The following is a 25,993-nucleotide window of genomic DNA, read 5'->3' as shown; positions in this document are numbered from 1 at the left end:
ATGAATAAAAAGAGAGAGAATTGAATAATGAACTCTATTTATACTGCTGTGAGAACTCATTCCAGAACTGTTTGGTTTTCGTTAAAATCAGGTGAAAACAAACTCTGTGTGACTCATACTTAAATGTTTATTTTGCATAAACCAACAGGCAAATATTGCACCATTTACAGAGTATTACTTCTCATTTGCCCTGTACCAGCAGGGGGGTTGATCAATACGCATCCTACCATGACAAAGCCCTATAGCGTGGTCATGCGTTATAGGGAGTGGATGACATGATTACTAAGGCTGTTCTGCACAGGCCATATAAACACTTTAGTGCAGCAGCCTTTCATGAGCGGATCCATGTGACTTTTCATTCAAGGGTTTGCTGTTACTTGTTAACCCACCTATACAGACTTGCATTTGATGATGGATGGATTATTATAAGCTGTTTTTTGCTGAAATACTATTGGTTGAGGGATTGACTAAACATTCAGAAACTGGTATGAATATTTTTCACTATTTTCTGAAATTTTACCAAACCAAACGATTAATCAATTAATGCAGATTATGAATAATAGTTAGATGCTGCCTTACTTCTGACCCCTTGACTGGAAAAGGTGATATGGGCGTGTGCAGAGCATTTGATCAACAGCTTTTCTCAGGTGAGATACAAAAATATCAGCTTGGACATGATGCTGGGAGGATGTATACATTTTCTGTAAATAAAGACTCACTGTCACCAATGTTTTAGCTGTTTCTTTTGAATTAATTATATTTCTCCCTCCCCAGCTACATTAACATTACAGTAAGGACGGATTATGAAAAGCTGATGTAACTTGGTGAAGGTTTTGTTTTCAGGATGAATAACATGATAAGCGGTTTAACAGACCGTTTGAACGCAGGAGCGCGCCGTAGCCCGGTGAATTATTGATAGGTTGGTTTTGTTTTTTGTTTTTTTTTTGGGGGGGGGGGGGGCATCTTTTCTGTAGGTAGGTCAACATCTTTTGGGGGGATGTATCTCGATGCTCCAGTGAGCTGATTCTTTGTGCATGAAATGACTTGACATCCTCCCGACCACCAAGTGAGCGTGCGTTCTTGCGTGCGCGGGCGTCCACAGAGGCGGAGAGAGAGAGAAAGACAGAGAGAGAGAGAGAGAGAGAGAGAGAGAGAGAGAGAGAGAGAGAGAGAGAGAGAGAGAGAGAGAGAGAGAGAGAGAGAGAGAGAGAGAGAGAGAGAGAGTACGAATAAGCAACTTTGTTACCAGGCATAGCTGCGTCTCCTCCGGCACAGCGTGGTAAAAGAGAAGCATTTGGCAGTTATGGTTGATCAGCGTTTCTTTCATCCTCTCCGGTGCATTAGAGACGACGAACACTTGCACTGAATAGATCCCGTTTCCTCCTTCCTTTTAACGGATTAAAAATAAAATACCCAACGAGCCTACATCTTCATCAATGTGCGTGAGGTATGTCATTTCTAGCACTTAGACATAAATTATGCTGGCTGTCTTGTGTCTGACAAGGCGTGAACTGTGATGCAGAATCTCAGCTAACCTCAATTTACATAGCTTTAAATCCAAAACAGTGATTAATTGCATTCTGAGGTCTTAACAAGCAAATGCAATGTGGCTTCCCCTCACAGCGGATTTAGACCATTGTTTTGTGCTCGTGTCTTGCTTTGACCTTGCTTTTTGTTATTTACATAGCTTGAAGGAGTTGCTTTCTATCCCGCTTTGTTTGAGCCAATTTAAAAATCAGCAGCCACAGATAGAAGTTACCCCTGGGTAACAGCAGAACCTTTGACTCATGCAGACTACAGCTCCTTGTATGGAAGTTGCTTTCATTGCAGTATGCCTGTTTTTACATCACCATGTATGTCTTTTATTTCTAGATGACATTGAGGATACCTTAAAAAGGACTGTGAGCTCGACCATCATTGTGCAGGAAAATGCATCTTTGGATTTCATATTTTTTACTAAGTGCAACGTCAGTGTGCACTGTTGAGATGTCTGGCAGTTATGGAGAAATATGTCACATACGGTGTGCCTGTGAGGAGAGAGAGGGGATTCTTACAGTGAGCTGTGAAAACAGAGGAGTCTTAAGTATCTCAGACATAAGCCCAGTGTACTTCTCCCAGTATCATCTGCTGCTTACAGGGAATCTTTTGAAAAAGATATCTACCAATGATTTTGTTGAGTACAAAGGACTTACAATCTTACATCTGGGAAATAATGACATATCTGAAGTTGAAGCAGGAGCTTTTAATGGACTTCATGGATTAAAACGATTGCATCTCAACAATAACAAAATCGATGCCTTGAAGGAGGAGATTTTTTTTGGCCTTGAAAGTCTGGAATATCTACAAATTGATTACAATTATATCACTCATGTGGCGCCTAATGCCTTGAGCAGACTTCGACATCTGGAGGTCCTCATTCTAAATGACAACTTAATCTCTACTTTGCCTGTGAACATTTTCCAGTATGTACCATTGACTCATTTGGACTTAAGGGGAAATCAGCTCAAAGTTCTTCCCTATTCAGGTTTGCTGGAGCACATGAACAGTGTCGTGGAGTTACAGCTGGAGGAAAACCCGTGGAACTGTTCGTGTGAACTGATTGCTCTTAAAACCTGGCTCGAAAGCATATCGTACACAGCTTTAGTAGGTGATGTTGTTTGTGAGTTCCCTTTCCGGCTTCACGGGAGAGACCTTGATGAGGTTTCAAAACAGGAGTTGTGCCCGAGGAGAGCCATTGCTGAATATGAGATGCCACCCCTGCCACATTTGAGCACTGATGCATACTATAGGACCACGCCAGCGTTAGTCACAGCCTCCTTCACCTCATCTGGGATTGCACGGTCCTCATCAAGACCCACTAAGGGACCTCGGCAGTCAGGCAAACTAAAATCAAGGCCCACTGCTCGCGTCCCATCTAACAGACCACAAAATTATGGCCAAATTATTTCATACCAAACCAAATCCCCCGTGCCTTTAGACTGTCCCACTGCCTGCACCTGCAATCTTCAAATTTCAGACCTTGGCTTGAATGTGAACTGCCAGGAACGAAAGATTGAGCATATCTCTGACTTAAATCCCAAACCATACAATCCCAAAAAGATGTACCTAACAGGGAATTATATCCCTGTGGTGCGTCGATCAGATTTTATTGAGGCGACTGGATTAGATTTGCTTCATCTTGGTAACAATCGTGTTGCTCGCATACATGACCAAGCTTTTGGTGATCTGACACATCTAAGAAGACTATACCTTAATGGTAATTTAATTGACCGTCTTACAGGTGACATGTTTTATGGACTGGAGACCCTACAGTTCTTATATTTAGAATACAACATCATTAAAGAGGTCGCTTCTGACACCTTTCAGCATGTACCCAAACTTCAACTCCTTTTCCTGAACAATAACCTCTTGAAAACTTTACCAGTGGGAACATTCAATGGTCTGACATTAGCCAGACTAAATCTTCGCAGCAACCATCTGCGATATCTGCCTATCAGCGGCGTGCTAGATCAGCTTACAGCACTGGTGCAAGTCGATTTGTTTGAGAATCCCTGGGATTGCTCTTGTAGCATACTGGAGTTGAAGATGTGGCTGGAGCAGCTTAGCACAGGCACAGTTATAAACAATGTCATCTGTGGATCGCCTAAGAGGCTAGCTGGGGAGGATATGAGATACATTAAGACAAGTAATTTCTGCCCTAATAACTCTGATATACTTGCCTCCATGATCCCACCCTCTGAAGAATCTTTTCCTGGCAGCACTATCACCATAGAAACATCCTTGGACTCTGACAGACAATACAGCACCATTCCTTTATCTGTGATGATTCTTGCCCTTCTCTTCATATTCATTGTGTCTGTGTTTGTGGCTGCAGGTTTGTTCGTGGTAATGAAAAAGAGACATCAAAAGAATCAAAATGAGCACAATAACTCAATGAATGCTTGCATCAGCTCTCTCAACATGGAATATGGCCTTTACAAAAAGGGATCCATCCCCAAAGTCAGAACATCTGCTGGACATGTATATGAGTACATCCCACCTTCCACAGAATCCACATGCAGAACTACTGCTCAAACCCCGACGGACAGCAAATCAGTGGATGGATTTAGAGACTTTGATGAGTTGAGCGGTCCTTTTCTGGGTAACTCAGATGAAGAGGCAGCCAGTAATGTAATAAGCTCGGAATACAGTGCCACCACTCCAGAGCCACTTAACAAGCCCTCTGGCCCTCACCAAGATGATCAGTGTTACTACAGAGATGTTCTTGAGCCTGACAGGCACACACGCTACAGCAATACGTTACCATGCAGGCATTCGGCGCATTCATCGAGTCAGTATACCTCAGACTTTGATGCGAGGCATCAATACAGGCACCCAGATAGAATACAACAGACAATTCTTTATTGCGCATCACCAAGTACTGTGTACGTGGAGCCCAACAGGAGTGAGTACTGGGAACTGAAAGCAAAGCTACATATTGATCCTGATTACCTTGAGGTTCTTGAAAAACGAACAACATTTACACAGTTTTAAGAGACTTGACCCCTGGACGGTCAAAGTGGATACATTGATGCAATGCATCCATTTTAATCAAGAATCAGACCATGTTTTGAAAAAAGCAGACAAACTAGCAGAACTATTCTAGCTCTTTATTTTTGGAGCTACAACATGCATTTCTGGGAATCATGTGTCACAGGATGGACTAATAAAGGTGAACACTACTAATTTTTAAGTATCACTTACCACTTTCCCCTGTGGTGTTTAACAGTTTGGTATAAATTTGTAAATATGAACAAGCAACCAGAAATTCGGGGCTCTTATGACTCACACCTACATAAAATACATCCTGGAGCTGTTTCATTGACAATAAAATGACGCTGAGCTTTTACTCTCAAATTAACTGCATTTCATGACTGTTAATGAAACGATTGATGTTCTTATCTGAAAAAAAAAACACTTGTTTATGTTGTCTCCTACTTGTGTCAAATTTAAACGAGAAAACCTACACGAGATGAAATCAAATTTCTTCTGTCAGTAAATTTATCGTTGATCAGTGTGTAGGTGTTCACACATCTGTTTGTAAATGCTCCAGTGAAAAATGGAGTCAGACACATTAGGGAGGCAGTTTTCCCCCCAGGATGCTCAGCTCTGGGATGATAATATTAAATGCATGAGATCATAAAACAATTTCCAATGTAATATCTCAAATCACAGATTATGAAGCCAGTAAATCTCTGCTCTCGTTTGCAGATTTGGGAGAGAATAATTAATGTATTCTAAAAATATACCGCACAGTCCTAACCGCTGGTGTTCCCTCAGAGCCTTCCCAACCTCCAAACCAACTGCACTTGTGGAATATGGACACAGGTTGCACTTGTATTGAGTTTAAATTGGATGTACTGTAACTGCACTCAGAAATGTTGTTACTAAAAGATTATAATCATAGCTGTAATCAGATGTATTGTAACTGGAAAGAAAGAGCTTTAAAAGACTATAATTTGTCACAAATATCAACAACACAAAATTGATGAATTGTAATGGGTGTCTTTATTTATTGTACCAGAACCAAAGCACTTCACAAGCTCATAATATATGCAAAGTTTGACACTCAGAGGAGTACATCAAAGCACATTTCTGTGTTTTACTGTACCCTCACAACCCCTCTTCTTTATTACATGTCTGAATAATTGTCTTCCAGTTGCAATACGTTTGCATAGATTTGCAATCTCCACATACTTCTGTTCGAAATTCAGCCGAAATCTGTCAAATATGTTGGCCTCTGGTCCTGTCAAACATATTTTAAATTACTGCATATTTTTATACAAACAAATATTTCTTTTCTTTCTTTTTTATTTTACAAAACAATGCACTATTTACTACTGGTAAACGATGATGTCACTTTCTGAAATGCACAATATGGTAACAACTGTGCATATAGCCATTGAAGTAAGTTTGATAACTGTGTACATAAAAGTTCCACAGGTTAAAAATATTGCACTTTGCATAAATATAGAGCATACATAGACAATCTGTACAATATGCTCATCCTCTTAGTCACCAACTCATAAACATAATATCTAACAATATAATCACATCCCATAACTGTGTATTTGAAATTTAACACTGATGGATATTCAAAGGTACTTTGTACCACATTTTGGATAATTCATTTTTTTCTAAAACTTCATATATTTTTAATAACATGTGTTTTAGGGGAATACTGAGTGGATGTGTGTGTTGCATCACAATGAAAAACACTGTCTCATTATTTGGCATTGTTTGTTTTCATCTGTTTGGAATGGGGTTGCATGCAATCTGGCAATTTGACTGTAATTGGCAGTCTCTGTTAATCTCTTTGTAAGGAGGGATTGATGTGGAGTGTAACAAATGTGTAAAGGTCTGCAAGAGCTTTAGCTACTGGGATGACGAGCCCAGGAAATGAATGCTTGAATGGATGAAGTCATTTTTATGCATACAATGTTCTATGCTCTGAAGGAATCTAAGTGCATCATCCAGTCATGATGCAGTCAAACCAATTTCTGGGTCAATTGTGTATAAGCCCAGAAATCTGATTTCCCCTGAGAGTTTAATACACAGAGTAAATTCACATCATATGCAGTATTATGCACCGGACCTGTCATCTTCCCTCAGTTAATTAGAGGACATGGTGTATCTGGACCCTGTCTGCATGCCACCATGTATTACACTGCAGCATTAGTCATGCTGTTCATCAAGTATCTCGGTTTGTTGCTTTTCACATGCTCAGAGTCATTTTGTGATTATTTAGCCACTTGCACTGTGTCAGCTCTTTGGTAATGTTATCAGAACAAATTACAGGAAATGGACACAGTGCAGCATGCTGTAAACCTGCACATTTTTGTACAAAGTTACATGTAGTATTTTTTTTATCAGTATATTGCTGTGAAGTAAGTGGTGAAACACTGTAAACCTGCATAGACAGGTACACACAAAATGTTTTTATTGTGAGCAGTGGCCGGTATTTAGTGAATCGTTTCAGTTCTCAAAAGAATCTTTTTTTCTAATATGTGGTAAATATTGTGCAACCAAACTTATGCAACACATGAGAAAATAGCACATCACAAAAAAGAAGAAGAACTTTTTCAATTCATTTTGATTTGATTTGATTTTGCCAATGAAATTGGGAATCTGTCAATTGTGTATGGAACACAGTTTTTACTGTATATAACTGACATTTGTAATCGCTTTTTGTAATCAATGAGCAAATGCCGATATTTGTCATATGTACTACAAATACTGATAATCCAAAAAAATGAAAAATAAATGAAAAATAATAATTGAAATGTGACTGTACTATGTGCAAATGTTTCATTTGCAAAGAAGAGGACATACAGTAAGTGTCTTATTCTCAGTCTAACTTTCACATTTGTTTTTTGTTTTTTTTCTTTCTTTAGTTTGGTTTTCATATGAAACAGTGGATTTCTGTGTCAAGCTCTGATTTGTAAATAGAACACTTCATCAGCATTTCCATGCATACTTGCAACTGCTCTGAAAAGCAAAACCCTGGTCTCTTCTTGCAAAAACACAGTACAACTAGGAATATGTGGGGTAAATATATCTACAGTGTGCTGTTTCTTTAGTTGATAGCTGATGAATAAAAGATATGCATTCATTTGGTATACCAGTTTTTCTGTGTTCCCTTCACCCTCTAGACCATGGTGTGTGATGTAAATATCATAGTGCACATGGAGGACAGTTTTGAAAATACTGCACAAAATCCCAATGGCATTTTTCCGAACATTACTGACATTACAATATTCAATTCAAATGTTCAGATCAAGCCATTGTCATGGTTTCAATTAGGCAAATGGGAAATAATGAAAAGGGCTGTGTTGCACATATTCATCATCGAGATGGCATAGTTATACTGTATGGTGTCTTAGTTCTGCTCAGTACCACCCAAAGACATTTTGACTAAAATCTCAAATGATCAATTCTCCCATGTATAAATTAAATCATTATCTGATGCCTAAAGTGTTCAAACAGCTGCACAAATAGTAGAACAGGCCTCAGGCAATATTACAAAATGTATTTTACCACAGTAGTGTCTCTTGTAGACTTTTGTATTCAAAATGTATGTTCTCGGCATCTCATAGCAACAAAGGATGAATACGTTGTGTCATTTGTGGGTTGCATAAAGCTGGAATAAGGATATGTGACCTAACTGTAACTGTGCGATATAAAACTATACCCTTAGCCGACATAGCAGTATCCATGGAAACATCCAATTACCTGACACAGAAAAACAATTCTAGAGCGAGAGGAACAATGCTGACACAGACTGTGAGCTTATTTGTAACTCAAGTCTTTGACATTTATGTAATTACTGTATGTAGTGCATACAATGCAAATTGTACACATTGTAGCCTAAATGAGAGACTAAAGCTGACTCGCCTGGAATATGTTGCCATGCATTGCATTTTGCCGTGACTGACAAACACAGGATCTGTGTTTAAAAATGTCATTTAATAATGTCATTTTAATTAAACAACAAACCGCAGTAGATCACCTTTGACTCAATCTGTTTGTCAGATTAATGGTGTTATGTTGCTAAGCTGCTTGAAGACCCCAATTCTGCAAGGGAGAGGGAAATTAGGGCAGATCTGCATTATGTAAGCTTGAAGAGATGTGTCAGGCAGTGTGAAGACAGCATATGACTGTAAGCATTTACCAAAGGGAAAAAAACCTTTACTATCTGCTTACATCAGGCAAGCAAACACAGTAGAAATATCACCCAGTCAAACCATTTCTTGAAATGTCTTTATTTCTTTCATAGTGGAGTTCAGAATCTCACATCTGGCGACATACATACAGTATGTCTTCCAGTTGTTCAGTCTCCGACCGTGTTTCTGTCCCTGAAGCCTTTTTCAGTCTTCTTTTCCCTGTTCAGCAAGGCTCTGTTTTTCTCCTTCTCACTTTGCATGTGTGTTTGTTTGAATATGTGTGTCTGGGTGCATAAATTATTGACTCAGAGTCTATTCATGCTTGCCTCAAGGACTTCAGCCAACCAATGTGGCAATACATTTATCCTCTTTTTTTTTTGTCTTTCAACATTTTTGTTTCAAAATCCTTCATACAACTCACCAGCAAGGCAAATGGCTTCAGTAATAATTGATGCATTACACCTTGAACATAAACGGACATCCATTTGTGTCCGGCATGCTTGTTTATGTGTATGTCAGAGACAGAGCAAGGTCCATCGTTCTTCATTTATTTGAAGAGAAATTTCATGCTGCTGCCTTTTACAAAACCCAGAGAAGGGGATTTAGATTTGGGATGTGCTAAACTTTGCCAGTATATTTGTAACAAGTGGAAACAGTATGCGTGAGACTCACTAATATTTATGAGGGCTTATCCAGGCTTATGGCTGCCAACCTGAAAGAAGTGACAAAATCCCTCTTCATCCTCCCATTTATGGTACTCTACACTAAACATGAGAATGATATTTCACATCAAGAAAAAATAAATGCTTTGGCAAAAAACTTGAAATAACATGTTGTGTTGTTAATACAGTGAACTGCTGTTTATAAGAGGCTTTGAGCTCTCTGTATTACAATGTCAGACTGTTGGCTGTTTGCATAATCATTCTCTGAGATTTCCTGCCAGTATCCAGACAATTAAAAATATTCCCCAATTCAGAAATGATTTACTCTGAATATCATGCGGTCCCTTCTTCAGTCACTAAGGCACACTGTGCAGCTCGTACGCTGCCCCGCAGTCGCTCATCTTGCATTAACCTCTGTCCAAGCCTGATATCCACCCTCTTTTTATCAACCCATTTTCCTCATGGCTTTTCAGCACATCAAGGGCATGTCCGACCTTCTCTATATCTTGGCCTGAAGTGTCACTATAACTGCAATAACAGATCGACTGGCACGCTTTAGCCTGTAATTCATAGTGCCAACAGAGGGGCTTCGATGGACAACATACCCCATTTGTGAATATTTTTTCAAATGTGCCTTTACACCAACACACAAAATCTGTTTCTTGTCTGGTGGGTGTATTTATAAATGCAGCACACCAGGGCAATCCACTATGGCAGTGTCTCCTCCTGATTTGAAAAAGATGTGACCTGAAAGGGCCATGTTTGTGTTTCCTCATTCAGTCGAGAGAGGGAGAGACACAAATCTCACTCTCCCTGACAGAACGATAATGGTATACTCAAGACTCTGAACTGAACAAAACTGTGGTGAAAGTTTGAAGGTTTAAGTTTGACATCTGGGGATTACAACCTTACTGTTTTTTAAATTGAAAACATAATTTCACAGCTAAAACAATTTATTCTTTTTTTTTTTACAATCATTTCTTAGAAGTGTCATAATTTCACACACCAACATAAATCTGACTTGGCTGTGAAGCTTTTGAATCAAGTGCAATGATGTGTGCGGGGACTATTACAGATTGCATGTACGGTGGCAGCCTGACTTTAAATTCAGCTATTGCTGCACTGTTGCACATTTCCTTCTCCACTTTCCAGAGCATCTAATAAAACTGAACTGGCAGCTGGAGGAAGGCGGCTAAGCACTCGCCTGCAAATGTTCAGTTTGTTCTGACAAGTAGCAGTTAATCTGATCATACCTTTCTAAGGTGGGATAGATGTGTTATGATTATTAATCCCCTTCCTAATGAGAATTTCTTTGTGGGCCATATTTAAAAAGAGTCATTCCATATTGTACTAAATGGCCTGTAGGAAGTCATGTAGCATTACTTCAGTCCTACATTCTCTCAAATGGGCTGACATGCATACAGGGTTTTGGTTTAAACTTAATAGTGGGGGATTTTAGATTCAGAGTCACCTTCACTGGTGAGTATGAGTACACATACAAGGCCTTTGATTCAGCATAGTCGCATTGCTTTAAATTACTTACACATATTAATAGACAAAACAGCTAGGAACAAGGACAAGACAAATAAAGGTAAAGAATCAGCTAAGCATAGACAAATGTGAAGTGTTATAAGTGTAAATGTACACTCCAGAATTGCAATGAAAAGTAATTTTATTAGAGCTGAAAAAATAATTAGTTCATCAAACAACTGTCAACAATTATTTCATATTTTCAAGAAATAAAAAGGCAAATTGTCTGAATCCAGATTCTTAAATGTTAATATATTTTGAGTAGTTTTGGGCTTCAGGAAACACTGATCCACATTTGTCCCTATTTTCTGAAAATGGGAATATTAATTATTAGTTGTAGCTGTTAATCTAATGATTTCTGAGCCATTTCTTATTACTTCAGGATTGGATTTCGAAACCAACTATTCTGTGCAGAATGGACTGCACTGCCGTTGTGCTGTTGAGCAAGGCACCGAACCCCCAACTGCTCAGGGCACCGATCCATTGGCAGCCCCCTCGCTCTGACATCTCTCCATTAATGTAGGGCCTGTGTGTGTAACGTGAATATTATGATAACAGAGTGAAAAAGTTGAATTTCTCCTTGTGGAATGAATAAAGGCATTCTTTCTTTCCTTCTCTCATGTAGCTGTAGATGCAAATTAAAAAGTGAAATTGTTTGTATCTGTTGTGTACTGTTGCAATGAGAAACTGAACTCACACATTATTTTGTCAATTTCAAGACATTTGTTTCTTTAAAGTTTTGGGGAAAATATATATTATGTATATACAGTATCATTTCTTATTCTTTTTCTTCTTTGAGTCTTGTAATGTTAAAGATAACTAAACAACTAACTAAACCACAAATATCATATACTGTACAAGCTAATCTATTTTTGGAAATGCATTATTTTTGCCCTGGCACAGTGTCAGATAAATGATGCGGCACCTCCTGAGCTGATAAAGATTCGGTATCTTGCTCAAGGACACTGCAGCAGAATAGACACTTGGGGGTGACAGGGGAACCTGCTGTGACCCTCATCATGCAAATGCTTCTGGCATCTTCTTCCGTAACTTCACCGCACAGGACATGTTTTATAAAACTGCAACCTTAAACCCCGATATGTCAGACACAGGCTACTGTCCACTTAAATCAATGTTCTCTTAAAGTTGTCTCTTGGAATCATGTAAATACCTTCTAGTTATTCTTCTGGTTTTGTATTTTTTCTATATTTATCCCTATCCCTGTGTAGCCTTCCACTGGCCACCATTACTTACACAGGCTGCAGGCAGGCAGGACTTACAACACCCAGCAGTTTGAGACGCTTGTCTATAATAGCTGCACTGTAAATTTCACTGTGACTGCTGTTTCATTGATCACCCTATTTATGCATAACCACATGTTTCACACTGATATGGAGACCTTCATGCACACAGCATTGTTTACAAACACTAATAAAAAAACTTTCCTCTCTGTTTAGTTGTTGGCAACTCAGACACTATTATATTTAAACTTGAATATAACTTTTTAAACAGAACATAGTTCAAGGCGAAGCAAGACTCTCTTGTCGTACTCGGCTCTCGTGACAGGCTGAGCCTGTGCTGTGGTTCCAAAAGCACTTTTCCCTGTTTCTGTCTCTCTTCACTGTGAGTATCCTTGTGGGGTTTACAACAAGCTACAATGGATCCAGACAGATGGCAAGGTGGGGGTGTTGAGTAACCATCTTCTGAACCCCAGGGAGCACTGCCATATACAAGCTGTCAACCAAACATCTTCACCCAGAGTTTTTTTTTTGTTTTAACATAATGAGATCCTGACTTTGACGCTCATTTGCGCAATTGTTCAGACGTCCAAAATAACTGAGAATACAGTGTTAAAGGCGAATCCTTGGTTCTTGTTACAAAGTTTATGCATACACTCCCTTATTAATTACACTATTGTGCCAACAGCATCTTCATATCCTCCACGCATCAGGGCAACGAGACCATCAGAAATTTACATAAAGTGAAGTAACAAATAGGTCATGAATATCATTAATATTCAAAAAGCAGCACTTCAAAGAGTGGTAACTCAATGCCTCAGCATTAGCTACATTTGACCATTCATATCTTTCCTCATTAACTACACTGGGAAGCATTATTTTCTGCAAGCTGTGTACTGCAGGCTGGTGGCAATTGCACCAAAACACTTCTTTCAAGTTCTTATTTGTGTTGCGTATCGTGCAACTACACAACTCCTAACAAGCCAAAAGACTGAGAAGTTCCACTGCCAGTATGTGTCAGCTCTGTTAATACTGATGAAGCTCATAGCAATTTATGTAAGACACTACTTCAGTTGTTCACTGTTGACTGGATAATTGACAGGCCATTGTTGGTTGACTGCCAGATTTCCCAAAAGACATGTCAAATTTGCCCAGCCAACCATTTAAAGACTTCACCAGTTTTGACAAGGATTGTGTCACTTTTCTACAAACAAAAACTTAAGCCTTTTGAATAATTTGAAAGATGTCATGATGAAATATAAATCAACAAATAGCAGCTTTTGAGCATACCGAGTACTTTTAATCTCCAAACCCTCTATGCGCCTAGCCCAGGATTCGGTGTTGAGTACGGTCTCGAGTCCGGACTCAGGTCCATGTTTTTGAAGTCTTGCACTTGTCTTGGTCTCATTCCTTGTTGGACTCGGATATTGAGAACTTGCTAGGTCCCTGACTGCTGATTCTGGATCATTTGCTCTGGATTTCGGTCTTGACGTGGTCCTGACTTGGACTTGACTTGGACCCGGTTGGTCTTAACTACAAATCTTATCTTATAAATATACCAGCCACGTGATTGTGAATTTTGCAGTACTTATAAATCAACGAACATAGGCCTACAGCTGACCTAAACTGATCATTTGTTGAACATTTGATAATAGTCAGCTGAAAATATATAGCAGATTATATGTTGATAGAAGTAATTTTGACAGGGAATACACGAGAATATCTGAAATATGACCTTGAAGTAAAAATCATTCAGAATTTTTAAATGCATCAATCCTAATCTACACTGACACATTCCCAATGACATACAAGTTTAAATCAACATTATATTTAAAAGTGAATTTGATTTCATGTCACAACTCCAACCATCTCAACATTCATTTTGCTTGTCCTGTTTTCTTGACAATATACTAACTCTCCCTATCATTTCAGATCCAACCCCTTTCCAGCCATTTCCATCACTTGACCTCCCTGCCTACTGTTTCGGCCGCAGTGTCTCGTGCACGTCCTGTGTCTCCCAACCACAGTAGTAGTAACGTGACAAACTTATTTGAACCCAACCCACGATCTTTTGTTTTGATTGAATTCACAAGTGTTCCCTGCAGTGACCGTAGTGGAGTGTCACAGTTTGACATGCAGGGCGACCAAGCACGTTGACAAGTGACAGCAAGGGTTCCTGACAAAGAGGCCGTATGTGACGAGATGGGTTGAGAACGGCTGTTGCCTGTTTGCATATGCCTTACTTTCCCAGCCTTTGTTTCTGTCTGGGTAAGTTTGTCTGATTTTTGAAATCAGCCAACAAGAACTTTTATTTGACTCTGACTATGTTTGTGTCGTGCTTTTGGGTTCAAACTTGTTGGGGGTCTGAGCCAATGCGTTTTAAAGCTTATATTGCATTTAAGACAGTTAACAAACCCCTAGTGGCGTGGCTCAGCGCATGGCAGTTTTTTGGTGGGTGGTTGTCCACCATTTTGGTCCAGACTGAAATATATCAACAACTGGAAGGATTGCACAAGTTTTGTAGAGAGAAGACAATGATTTTAGCAATCCCCTGACTTTTCCTGCAGTGCGAGTAGCAGGTTAAACCTTTTACTTAGCCAGCAAAATATCTCAATATCCATACTCGATGGATTGGCACATGAATGTATACATTACTGATTCCCAGACTATAATGGATTGACATCAAATTTGGTACAGACATTAATGCCACCCCTCAGGATTCCAATCATGTTGGTGGTCCATTAACTTTTGCTATATTACTAAATACTGGAACAAACGTCAGCATGTTACAAGTGCTATTGGGTTGCCTTGTTAGTATTATGTAGCTCAAACGCTGCTGACCATATACAACCCCACAGAGCTGTTAGCAAGGCTTTGTCTTGTTCTGTCATGCATTCTTTAGACAATATGAATGCTTAATGATAATGTTACCTGTGATCAAAAATAGACTGTGACTTTGTCATGATAGAGCACAGGACCACAAAGTCTTTCAAACCTTTGTTTTAATATATATATATATAAATCCAAGTTCACTAACATAAAAAGTACTGTGCTAAACACAAAAAGAATGTCATATAGCTGAGGCCAGCACTAAACTGGCTCAGGACACATCCAAAGAGAACACTGCCAATCCCTGATGAATCTTGAACGCAGCTGTATTTGCTACTGCAACATCAGCTACAGCAACTCAGGTGACTGCATGCCTGACACTCTCCATCACTCAACATAACATTCAGCCATGGTGACATGGAAGAGAAATTAAATCATCTCTACAAGTAGGCTAGTTGAAACACTGTGACTGTGATGGCCATTACTGGAACATGAAATTAGTTATTTCTATGTTCATGAAACAAAAAGCAAGCTAGTAGCTTCACTGTGTGTAATGACTGAAAGGCAAGTTCGTTGCAGGTCTGTTTTTGTGTTTATTGCTACAGAAGAACGGGAGCTTAACAGCACAGCAAACACAGACGTGCTTCTCTACAAGGACCCTTGAAAATACAGTACATTCTTGCGGCAACACACTCAGGTGTGAACAAAGTGATCGCCCCTCTGGAAAGCATGAAAAAAAAATATTTGGATTTATTTTGTAACACCACAGACACCTGCTGCAGATGGGTTCAGCTCACCGAGTATCTGAGGAGAGGAACTTCTACAGAGCTGTTAAATGTGACTCCTCTGCATAGCAAACTGATGAAAATGTAGTAGATTTTAAGTGATATTAAAATCAATACAAAATTGTTTAATAATGTGTAATATCAAATCAATCACCATACTGGTTTGCAATGTGAAATTCAAGAATGTAAGATAAATTATTCAAAGACACTATTTTAGATTTCACAATGTTGGTTAATAATTCATCACATATCCTGCATATTTGAAAACACCTGCGTTTGTGTGGAGGTTTACATGCATATTCATAGTATCTTTTAATTCAAAAATCCCAAATTGAACACAACAATCCTGCAAAAAAACATGTCTTAAGAGATAGAAGAACTTGATGCAATGAAATACTCCAGACCTTTCAAAGATTGCAATTGATTTCTAGAAGATGATAAACCCATACAAACAGGTTACAACAGTTTTCCTCCCCTTTAATCCGAGTGTTGATTGAAATCTTGATGGGTTATTATGCCCACAGGGAGGATCCTCCCACTGGTTACAACACAGATAAACTCCTCACCTAGCCACTGGCTACCGGATCAAAGCAACATCCACTGAAAGGAAAACAGTAAAGTGGGGGGAAAATATTGGTTGCCATAGCAACTTATACCATTTGGGCTCACACTTCACTATTAGGACAGAAGCAAATTAATTACATTATTCGACCTAAGCTCTCGCTCGTACAGCAACATCACCTGCTGTGATGTTTGTAGGATTTGTTTATGGACTTATATAAAAATATATAACATATATGCACATATATATATTATGCTTTAGTTGTAAATGATTGTTTTACACTTTTCATTAGACTGTATATACCGTATAGTTCAGTTCAGATTATCAATCTTTGAACATGAGATTTTTTTCCATGCATGTATGCATAAATCACATTTACCCCGTATATGTCCTTCTTCTTTTCCCAGAAGACTGAATTTCTATGGCACAGGACGATGGCAACATCAAATATTCACACTTGGATTTACCACTCTCGAAATAAGAGCGTCCTTTGCAGTCTGACATCTCCTGTATAATTAAGTTGTCCGGATTAAAGCAGGAATGGCTCCTAATCAGCAGCAGGATACGTTGATAAGCAATAAGCCATGGAGACAGAAATTATTTAAACCCCTTTACTGATCAGGAGGTCCCATAATGCATCAATCCTCAGGAATGAGGTCAACCACTTTGGGTTGCCATACAGTCAAATCCATTAAATATGTGGTTTTGACAGTTGTAGAACGTTGGCTTAGAACATTACAGTACAGTGAGGGAGAAAGACAACAATAAATGTCCTTCATTCATAGAGAGCATCATTGATTTTTGTTTGTTATTTCTGGGAATGTAAAAGAATATACTGTAGATGTGAAATACAAGACATTGAGATTTCTGGGTAAATTAAAATAGCTCCTAGTTTTCAATCTCTGAAATGTGAAGCTTCCTGACAATGATTTTGTTGTGTGCTCTGACATTTGTCCTTTCCTGCTTGGTAGACCCACTCATTTACCGTCCACTTTGGTCTTCTGATAGTTGAGCATCCATTGAAAAAAATGTTCCTCTCAGTCCAATAGCAGCACTTTGGCACCTACTGTAGAACAGAAAAATGTCTCTTGCACACCACTTCTGTCAAAATGGCATGAGGTGGATATTACTCAGTGAGACAGTACTCACATTTGATTTAACTGAGTCTACTGTAAATGAACACCATTACAGTACACCACATAATTCACACAACCCCCCCTACCCCCCATATCGTCACAGTCATGGAAATGTTCTACAGTAATGTGCAGCAGAGCATAATGTTTTTGCAATGTCAAGGCAATGTGAATGTACTGTAAAATTCATCAATTATTTATTAAAGGAAGTTGGAACATTGGAAAGATTTTAAATTTCTCCGGTTCTTTCATCGACTGTCTTCCCCAGCATAACTCTTGATGACATAATGTAGTAAGGACTAGTAAGGACAGAATCCATTTACAAATGTATGTATGTGTGGGCGCGCGTACATGTCAGCTGCTTGCGTGTCTGTCTCTGTGTTTACCTGACCCCTGAGTGTGCGAGATAATGTAATTAATCATTACGCAATAGTTAACCCATCACTTAAAATTAGTCTGCCAGCATTACTAGGGTGTAATTATAGACTCAAATATGTACTCCCATTAAGAAGAAGATGGTTTCAGTGTGCTTAAAAGCAAGGGATCCGGACACGTTTAATTCAGGTTCAGGGGTTAGCTGTGCATCACTCTGTGGAACACCATTAAAGGATAATACACTTCATTTCAAGGTCTTTATTTATCATGAGCACAGCAATTGTGGAAGCAGGGAATGAAAATCTTGGGTCTCAGGCTCCCTACAACAATGCTAATAAAATATGTATAAGAAGGAAAAGGATGATCACACACACACACGTAACAAGCAAATGGGAATCTAAACACAAAGTAATGCAAGTTCAGATAAAGAATCAAATATGAAATAAACTAATATAAATTGGACAGTTACCGCGATGAATAAATTGAGTGAATGTATAACGAGTGGAATCTGTAATTAATAGTAGTATAATAATAGTATATAATATATATATATAAATTCATATATACTTTGAGATCCTGCAAATCTGAAGCGGATTACATTGAATAGACGGACGCATGTGTAAACTTTTATGGTGGGATGTTTGTCCCAGTTCATGATGTTGCAATTCCTGCATCACTTCTTTGTTGTATTGCTCTTATGTAACACTGAAAATAACACACATATACTGTATAACATGTCAAACAGAAAACCCTGCTGTGTCCTAAAGCCTCATTTCAACTGCCAACATCAAATATAGTGACATGTTATTATTGTGCATGGAGATCAATGTGTGCTTGCTTGATGAACTTCTAGTGTAAAAGAGGAAAGAGGCAGGGTATAAACATAAACAGACCCTTTCAGTATTCCATGCCATTGGTATATTTTAGGTGATGATGACTCAATGTTCTTGAATATATTTACAAATGAATTCAAAACCCTGCAATTGCTCTGTTCTATTGCACCGAGCTTTAGCTAAATATGCCCAAAATAACAATGTCACTGATCCAGACCAAAAATTGAGACTCCTGTCCATTGCAGCTCTTTCTCATCTTCACCCATCCTGCAGAGTAAGCATCCTGAATCCTGATATGTGTCAGACTGAAGTTTCAATGCCATTACTCAGCTGTTCTTGAAAGTTTTTGTGCTAGTAATTGAAAGAAAATATGTGAACCCATTAATATCCATGTAAGCTATGGATTAATCTATTCATTTGAAAGTCTCATAATAAGCTTGCAACATCTTGTAGGTATCCTTCAGTGTTCAAAGCTACACATGCTTTGCCTCTATGTCCATTTTTTCTTTTGCAGTTTATAAGTAAGGATAATTTGAGGGTAAAACATGCATTTGTCCCCACTTATGTGGCTTAATTGTTTAATTTCACCAGATTACTTTAAAGCTGCGCTAATCAATATCTTATATTAACAAATATTTCAATTTTTAGATGAAAAATAGACAAATGCTTACATGTAATGCAACTTGTGACAAATTAACAAAAAAATATCACCAGACTCGACAGTCCCACTTAGCTCCATGGAGCGTTTTGGTGTCTTTCAGCTCATAGTTTTGGTTTTTGCCTGCAACTACTGAATGAAAGGGAGCAAGTTTAAAGTTATTATTTCTAGGATTTCAGTACTGGTTGACTTGATGACAACTGTGGTACTGAATGCAGCAAGTGTGCTTATGATGACAGAGTACAATAGTTCAGTATGAAACGATGCATGCATCAACCACCAGGGGCAGCAAAGATACCTTAAGTGGCTACTCTGCCAGAAATACAACATAGGTTACGGATAGTGCACCCATAGAAACTGTAGACTATTGTTTTAATAAAGAAGGCAGTTACAGCGCCACCTGACTCTATCGCTTGTCTCCTGCATAACATCCAATATACATCCAACATTTCATGTGAATCCCTTTGTGTAGCACCAAGGCGGACTCAATCAGCAACAATGAAATATACAATATACTGTAAAGAAGCAATTACAGTGCACAAATAAACAGAACCGCTTTGCTGAAAACACACCAGCTTTAAATAATAGAAACAATTAGGATTTGATATAATGAGAAACTTAGATATCATGATTTTAAGACATGTTGTAGCATTATCATGCCATGAACCTAAACAGACACTTGAAATGCCTTCTGATATGTCAGTATGTTTTAATGGCTAGACCCCTTCATAAATTCCATGGTGGATCTGTATTACAGTGACTGCTGTACACTTCCACTGTGTTTAGTGAGCCAACATCAATCCTGCTTTGAGTTTTAATGATCTGTGTGATAAAATGATGAGGGTGGAGGGACAGCAATGCGGTTATGCAACGCAAAAGTGTAATCTTGAACTTGTCTCACACAGGAAGGGAGGGCATTATAGAGGACATTGTGGAGACATTGTTAATTAGCTTTAAAACACAGAAATACCCACATCCCCACCCGACCCACTCCCCAAAAAACCTTTGTATTTTACAAGCTTGCTAAAACTAGAGCCTGCAGTATGATCGAGGAGATTTTAATTAAAACAACATGATGCTCTAATTACCGGAATTTCTCCTTCTCAAATGTTTATTTCTATTGAACTTTTGAACTGAGGGGTATATTATCATTATTACTTTTACTATTACTATTGGTTGTATTAAACCTTCTTTCTTTAATGTGCGTTCTTGTCATGATGGATCCTTGCATGGGCCAAATGTTTGTATGGCTATCATAGATTGACCTCTTACCATTCACCCCCCTCATTTTTATGAAGGGTGGGGGACAGGGGTTGTTCAGTGGTAGATAAAAGGTCAACATTTATGCCACATAGAAGTGGAATACATAATCTGAAAGCTGGGGACTTGAAGTTAATTTTGAAATGATGCTCACTCTGTGTCAAGCTGATAAATCAGAAATAAAATGTAATGAATTGAAACGAGTTATGAAAGTATACATAGGATAAGAAAATTACGATTACGATTCCCACACTCACATATGTGTAATAAGATCATGCAGCAATTTGGCTCAATACCACCTGAGAATGTATTTTTTAAAAGTGTCAGAAACCCCTCCAAAATACATCAAGACTTTCAAAAACTTTTGATATTTGGAGATTTCTGTAAGAATTGTGTTTTTGGACGATTGGATGGTGAGCACTTCTGTTATGGAAACTGCTCAGAAACACCTTAGTGTCAATATACTTAGGAAAGCCTTACATTCCTGCCATGCCCTAGGTCTCTAGTTTGTGGTTGTAAAGTTTAATGAGGCTGTGATTATCCGAGAGGTCACAACAGCTCATTTTATAAAATGAGCCCAAGTTGAAAAAAAATGGTCTCACAATAATAAAATGGTTACTATGGGGACTAACATCATCACGCATGAGTACAATTGGGCTGATTGAATCCACAAGAGTCTCAGCTTTCCAGTCATACCCAATGTATGCAATTCCAAGACTGTTTAGGGATATAAAATATACCCTTTTAGAATAAACCAAAATCACACATGTTTTTGCCCCAATCTGCATGGGATTAGCATCAAGTTGGCATGACTTGAGGCAAGAGGTCAAGAGACCCCTTTGGAAATGCCAATGCCAGTGAAACACCAAAATTTAGCTATGTAACATTTGAGCTTTATTTAGCAAGCATGTTGTGGTTGGTGCCAATGGAGCCCACTACAGTCTCTTGGATCGTTGAGAGGTTAACTAAATCATCATAAGAAGCCAGATTTGCACACAAATGGAAATCTTTACCATCACTGCTCTGTAATGTCAGTGCTTTAATAGAATGTCAGTGGCCCTTGTTAGATGGTCATATTTATTTCTGTGGGAAACTGTAGCTTCAGTAATAGTGCATTACATCTTTCCCAAACATTCTCTTTCTTTAAGGTGCCAAGAATACAACACTTATCATATAAATCCAGTCAAATCCACTGTGCTCTTGAGGTGAAAAGGTTTATCCCATAATAAACGAGGAACCAAGTGGAAAATCTCGTACTTGGTTAAGTTAATAAAGGTCTATCAATAGCAGCAAAGACAAGTGCTGAATGCAAACACTCCCTATCAGCCGTGTCCCTGCAGCAGTTGGTTTAGCAGAGTGTGTGTGTTTGGAATCTTAAAGGCAAGGATCCAGACACATTATTGAATGCCACTGAAGGGGTCAGAAAGGAAGCAGCCCTGTGAGGTAGTGATACAGAGACATCCAGCAGTAGTTAGTGCCATCATCCTGAAAAATTGTGATGGGGTTCATTTGTCCTCAGTCTCCAGGGGAAATCATTTGCACTCAAAGTCGATTAAGTCTATGGAGTGGATTTTTCTGTGACATGTAGTAGTATGGGTGTTGCATAAATGCTTAAAGAATAATGTGACATTCAGATTTGTCTGTCACATACAATAAGCTAAGTTATGGAATTATAGCAGACAGAGTGGTATCTATATGTTGAGATTACTTGAAAAATGTTGATGCAAATTTAGGCTACATTCAGACTGCGTTGGATTAGTTTCCAGGCTAAGAAAAGCAAAAGAATTGAAATGCAAATAAGACAGGGATTACTGAGAGAGCATTCACTCTACCAAAGTCTCCTCCGTTAACGGGTAAAATACTGGTCACGTTTGAAAGAAGCGTCTAAGCCTATTGATTATTCCCTAGTTACTTTTGTTTATAGCAAGTCAATAACTTGCTACATTTCTTGTGAGTCATGTGAGTCATTAATAACAAAAGCATAATTATACAATCTAAGACGATAATCATTCCCTTTACTCCGCACACTCTGATAAAACTAGTGCAAAGTGGCAGGCAGTCCCTATTCTCCAGACACGTTCGCCCTTGTTAGCGTCAACCTGAAAACATAATCGAGCCGACACATCAGTGAGAGAGGTAACACTTTCTCCCAACGTGAATAACAGATTTATTTGGCTATCCAATGAGTTTCATTTGAATCCAAAGAGAATAGTGCTAAATGAGAAACTGAATCATCTCAACTTCAAAAGCATGCTTCTTGCACACCCACGAGTGTGAAATTTGTAGCTGCAGGGATGGCACAGACTTGAAAGTGGTCAAATGTGAATTCTCTTTTAAAGTTTTTTTTTTCCCCAGATCTGTGAAAAATGAGAGAGGTGTTTATTGACTTGTCTATGCCTTGTTAAAATGACTGTGGTTGAATGTATTTCTGTCTCTTTTGTTGGATCTGCAGATTAATTATACTGTTGTTAATTGTATTCTAAGCTTGTGAAAACTGATATTCTGAACAAAGCAAAGCATACCTTGCATTTATATTAATGCAAGTCAGATGAAAATATTCTTAAGAAGTATGGGGGAGTCATGGGACTATTTCATCATTGTCAGTCAAACATAGTGTGCTGGTTCCTAAGTTGAGAGTGCCCTCTGCTGGAAAACTGTAACATGTCTCTATGCATTTAGTCATCCCTCACTCATCCTGATCAAGGAGTACCAATGCAACAAGAATGTCCCTTTTCCCAGCAGCCTCCTCCAGCTCCTCCTGAAAGGGTCATCAAGTGCTCCCACGCATGCTGGCAGATGTAGTGTTGATTGAATTTGTTTTTTCAGCTGCTCATTTCCTTTCCTCCCTTTATACCACTTCTCTCATCAGCAAGTGACTTGAAATGAAGTGAGGGAAGGACACAGAAGTGAAGAGGATTAGGACAGTTGTTTGCTGATATTATCAAAAGTTAGTGTCCATTTCTCAAGTGGTCTTAACTTAAATATTGCCAGATAACCAATTATAAAAGCAAGTGCTCCAAATGATGTCTATTTTCCACTGTATTTAATCAACAAAGAGAGGTGCATGGAGCAGATATAGGCCACACAATTGGCTACCTTTAGCCTTTACGCCGTACCATTATCGCTTTAATTCCCTTAGTGGGAACATTGAGCTGATGAGGTCAAATATTCAGCTTTTAAGAATGCTAATTGTGTCTGGGCATTAATGGACATGGCATTAAAAAAATCAATTCTGGTGGACTATTTTTTGCCTTTCCTTCAGACAACGTCTCCGAATCGGAGACCTTGAAGCTGGTTTCGTCTCCCTATTGGGAAAGCCAGCGAATACAGAGTGCTAATATCAGTTTCTGGGTCTCAAAAGAAAGAAGGCGGAAAGGAGAAATATTCTAAGGAGAACCCAATACACCTGTAGTCTCTCTAGTGTGTCCTTACACCAAGGTCTCAGCTCATCTTTTTTCCTCAGGGAGTAACAAGGATATCCTGCTTGCAGATGTTCCCGAACCTGATATGACAGTAAGAAAAAAATAAATAACCTTTCTTTGAAATTTGGTTCACTGTTATGCATTTGAAAGCCTATGCAATAAAGCAATGTCTATCAACCAAAATCAATTTTGCTTTGCGTTTCAAAGTGGTGTTTTTGCATGTTTTAGTTCTGTAAAGATACATGAATTGTCTGGTTTCTGAATCACACAATAGATGTTTTCCTCCCAATGATTTATGCTGACTTTTGATGGGAGGCATCTCAAACCCTGTCAAACCACATTGCATTCAGTTGAACTTATGTTGTCAGAAGAATAAAACCTTACAACAAACAAACGTGATGTGAATGTGACAGCTCTTCAAAATATGGATGTCTTCGGCAACCTTATTTTGTTATTCTACTAATCTTACACTGCTTCATGTTTATACAATAATGTGTCAAAGAACAAGGACACTTTCTTTCTCTAAACTACAGCTAGAAAATAACATCTGCGAACACTCCCTAATCCTGCTGCAGTGGCAGAATGAGAAACGGACGGATGACCTCCAAAATAAAGTCATCGTAGAACGGCTTGGAGGAGTCAAACATGGAGGCATCAATTGCATCCCAGTGTGAAAGGACTCATTTTCTCAAAGTCAGTGGGTCCACGACCTGTCGGTCACTTGGTATGCTCACACAGTTTCAGAGGTTTATGTTTACAGTTTCGCATGATCTGCCGTATAAATCCTGTTTTGTATTATGAGTGTCACAAAAAGTGACAGGGGCATTTTATAATCATACTGTTTGTCCGAAGCCTTTAACATTTAATATAGTTTGAGCCTTTCAGGGAGGCGTTTACACAACAAGGGCAGTTAGTGGTAGAATTGCATTATACAGTACCAAAATATATAATTCCATCCACCCTGAGAATAAATACATATCTTTACATAGAATGTCATACACCAGTAAGTTGTTTGTAGTTTGGTAAGCTACCTCCACTGAAAAGCAGCTGAAATATATAAATTCTGACAAAAATACATAATTGTGGCTACTCTACTTTTCTTCAGCACTTCCAGATGTTGACAATATTTTTTTTTGTTAATGGATTATCCATTGTATGAAAATTATGAAACTATAACCTGATAATAACTTAGATGTAGACGTCAGTACGGTATCCTGAAACATGACCACCTTAAAAGAAAGGAGAAAAAAAACACTTAAGTATAGCACAAACGCCCACAGGGCAATGGAATAGGCCTGCCATTTAAAACAAACCTCGTATTGTAGTTGTTTTCATGTCATTCTGAAATATAAAGCTGTTCAAATATATATATTCACTAGTACAGGTGCCAATTTTACATACATGAACATGGTATGTATAGAATACCCCAATACCCTGTTTCAGAAAACTAATTTCCAACCAACACAAGTCTGTCTGAGTTATGCATTACAGATTACATGATGATACACTGAAACTGTGACCATTGAGTCTGCTGTGAATTATCTCCCATTTGCTATTAAATTACCACGGATGATTTCAATCCGCTCTTTATCTATTCACCATCAGCCACAGTAAAGACAACACAGAAAACTGTTGCATTCACATCAGTTGAAAAGATCAAGTTTGACCTTTGACGTGCAAAGTGGCCAGCAATCTAAAAACACTTGAAACAGATACAGTGACCTCTGAGAAGATTGTCATACAGAAGTAAGTGTGACTATAGAATGATGCAAAATTATTTTTTTCTTTTTACTCTTCTACGGGTCATGGACGCATTAGCAAATTCTTGCAGGAAGAATAAAATGTAAGCTTAGTCACAAAAAAGCAATACTGTATGTAATGATATTTTGATTTTTAATATGCATTATATTAACAAAAATGTCTTGAAATGTCACATTCTGGTGAAAATCCTTAAGAAATGTATTATGTCCAAAAAGTCAAATGTGGATGGAGAAATTAAAATGT

General features: G+C 38.4%; 1 protein-coding gene across 1 annotated transcript; it reads left to right on the top strand.

Annotated features, from left to right (window-relative positions):
• Positions 1–1,929: 1,929 nt before the first annotated feature.
• On the top strand, positions 1,930–4,533 carry slitrk5b (SLIT and NTRK-like family, member 5b; the record flags this gene model as incomplete). The annotated part of the gene is made up of 1 exon (XM_083921478.1): positions 1,930–4,533. One exon carries the CDS (start codon positions 1,930–1,932, stop codon positions 4,531–4,533), a length of 2,604 nt encoding a protein of 867 aa, XP_083777604.1.
• Between the last annotated feature and the right edge of the window lie 21,460 nt (positions 4,534–25,993).

Source organism: Echiichthys vipera (genome assembly GCF_963691815.1).
Source record: "Echiichthys vipera genome assembly, chromosome: 10".
Lineage (NCBI taxonomy): Eukaryota > Metazoa > Chordata > Actinopteri > Perciformes > Trachinidae > Echiichthys > Echiichthys vipera.
Note: the sequence above shows the minus strand (reverse complement) of the source record. Positions and strands in the feature narration are given on the sequence as shown.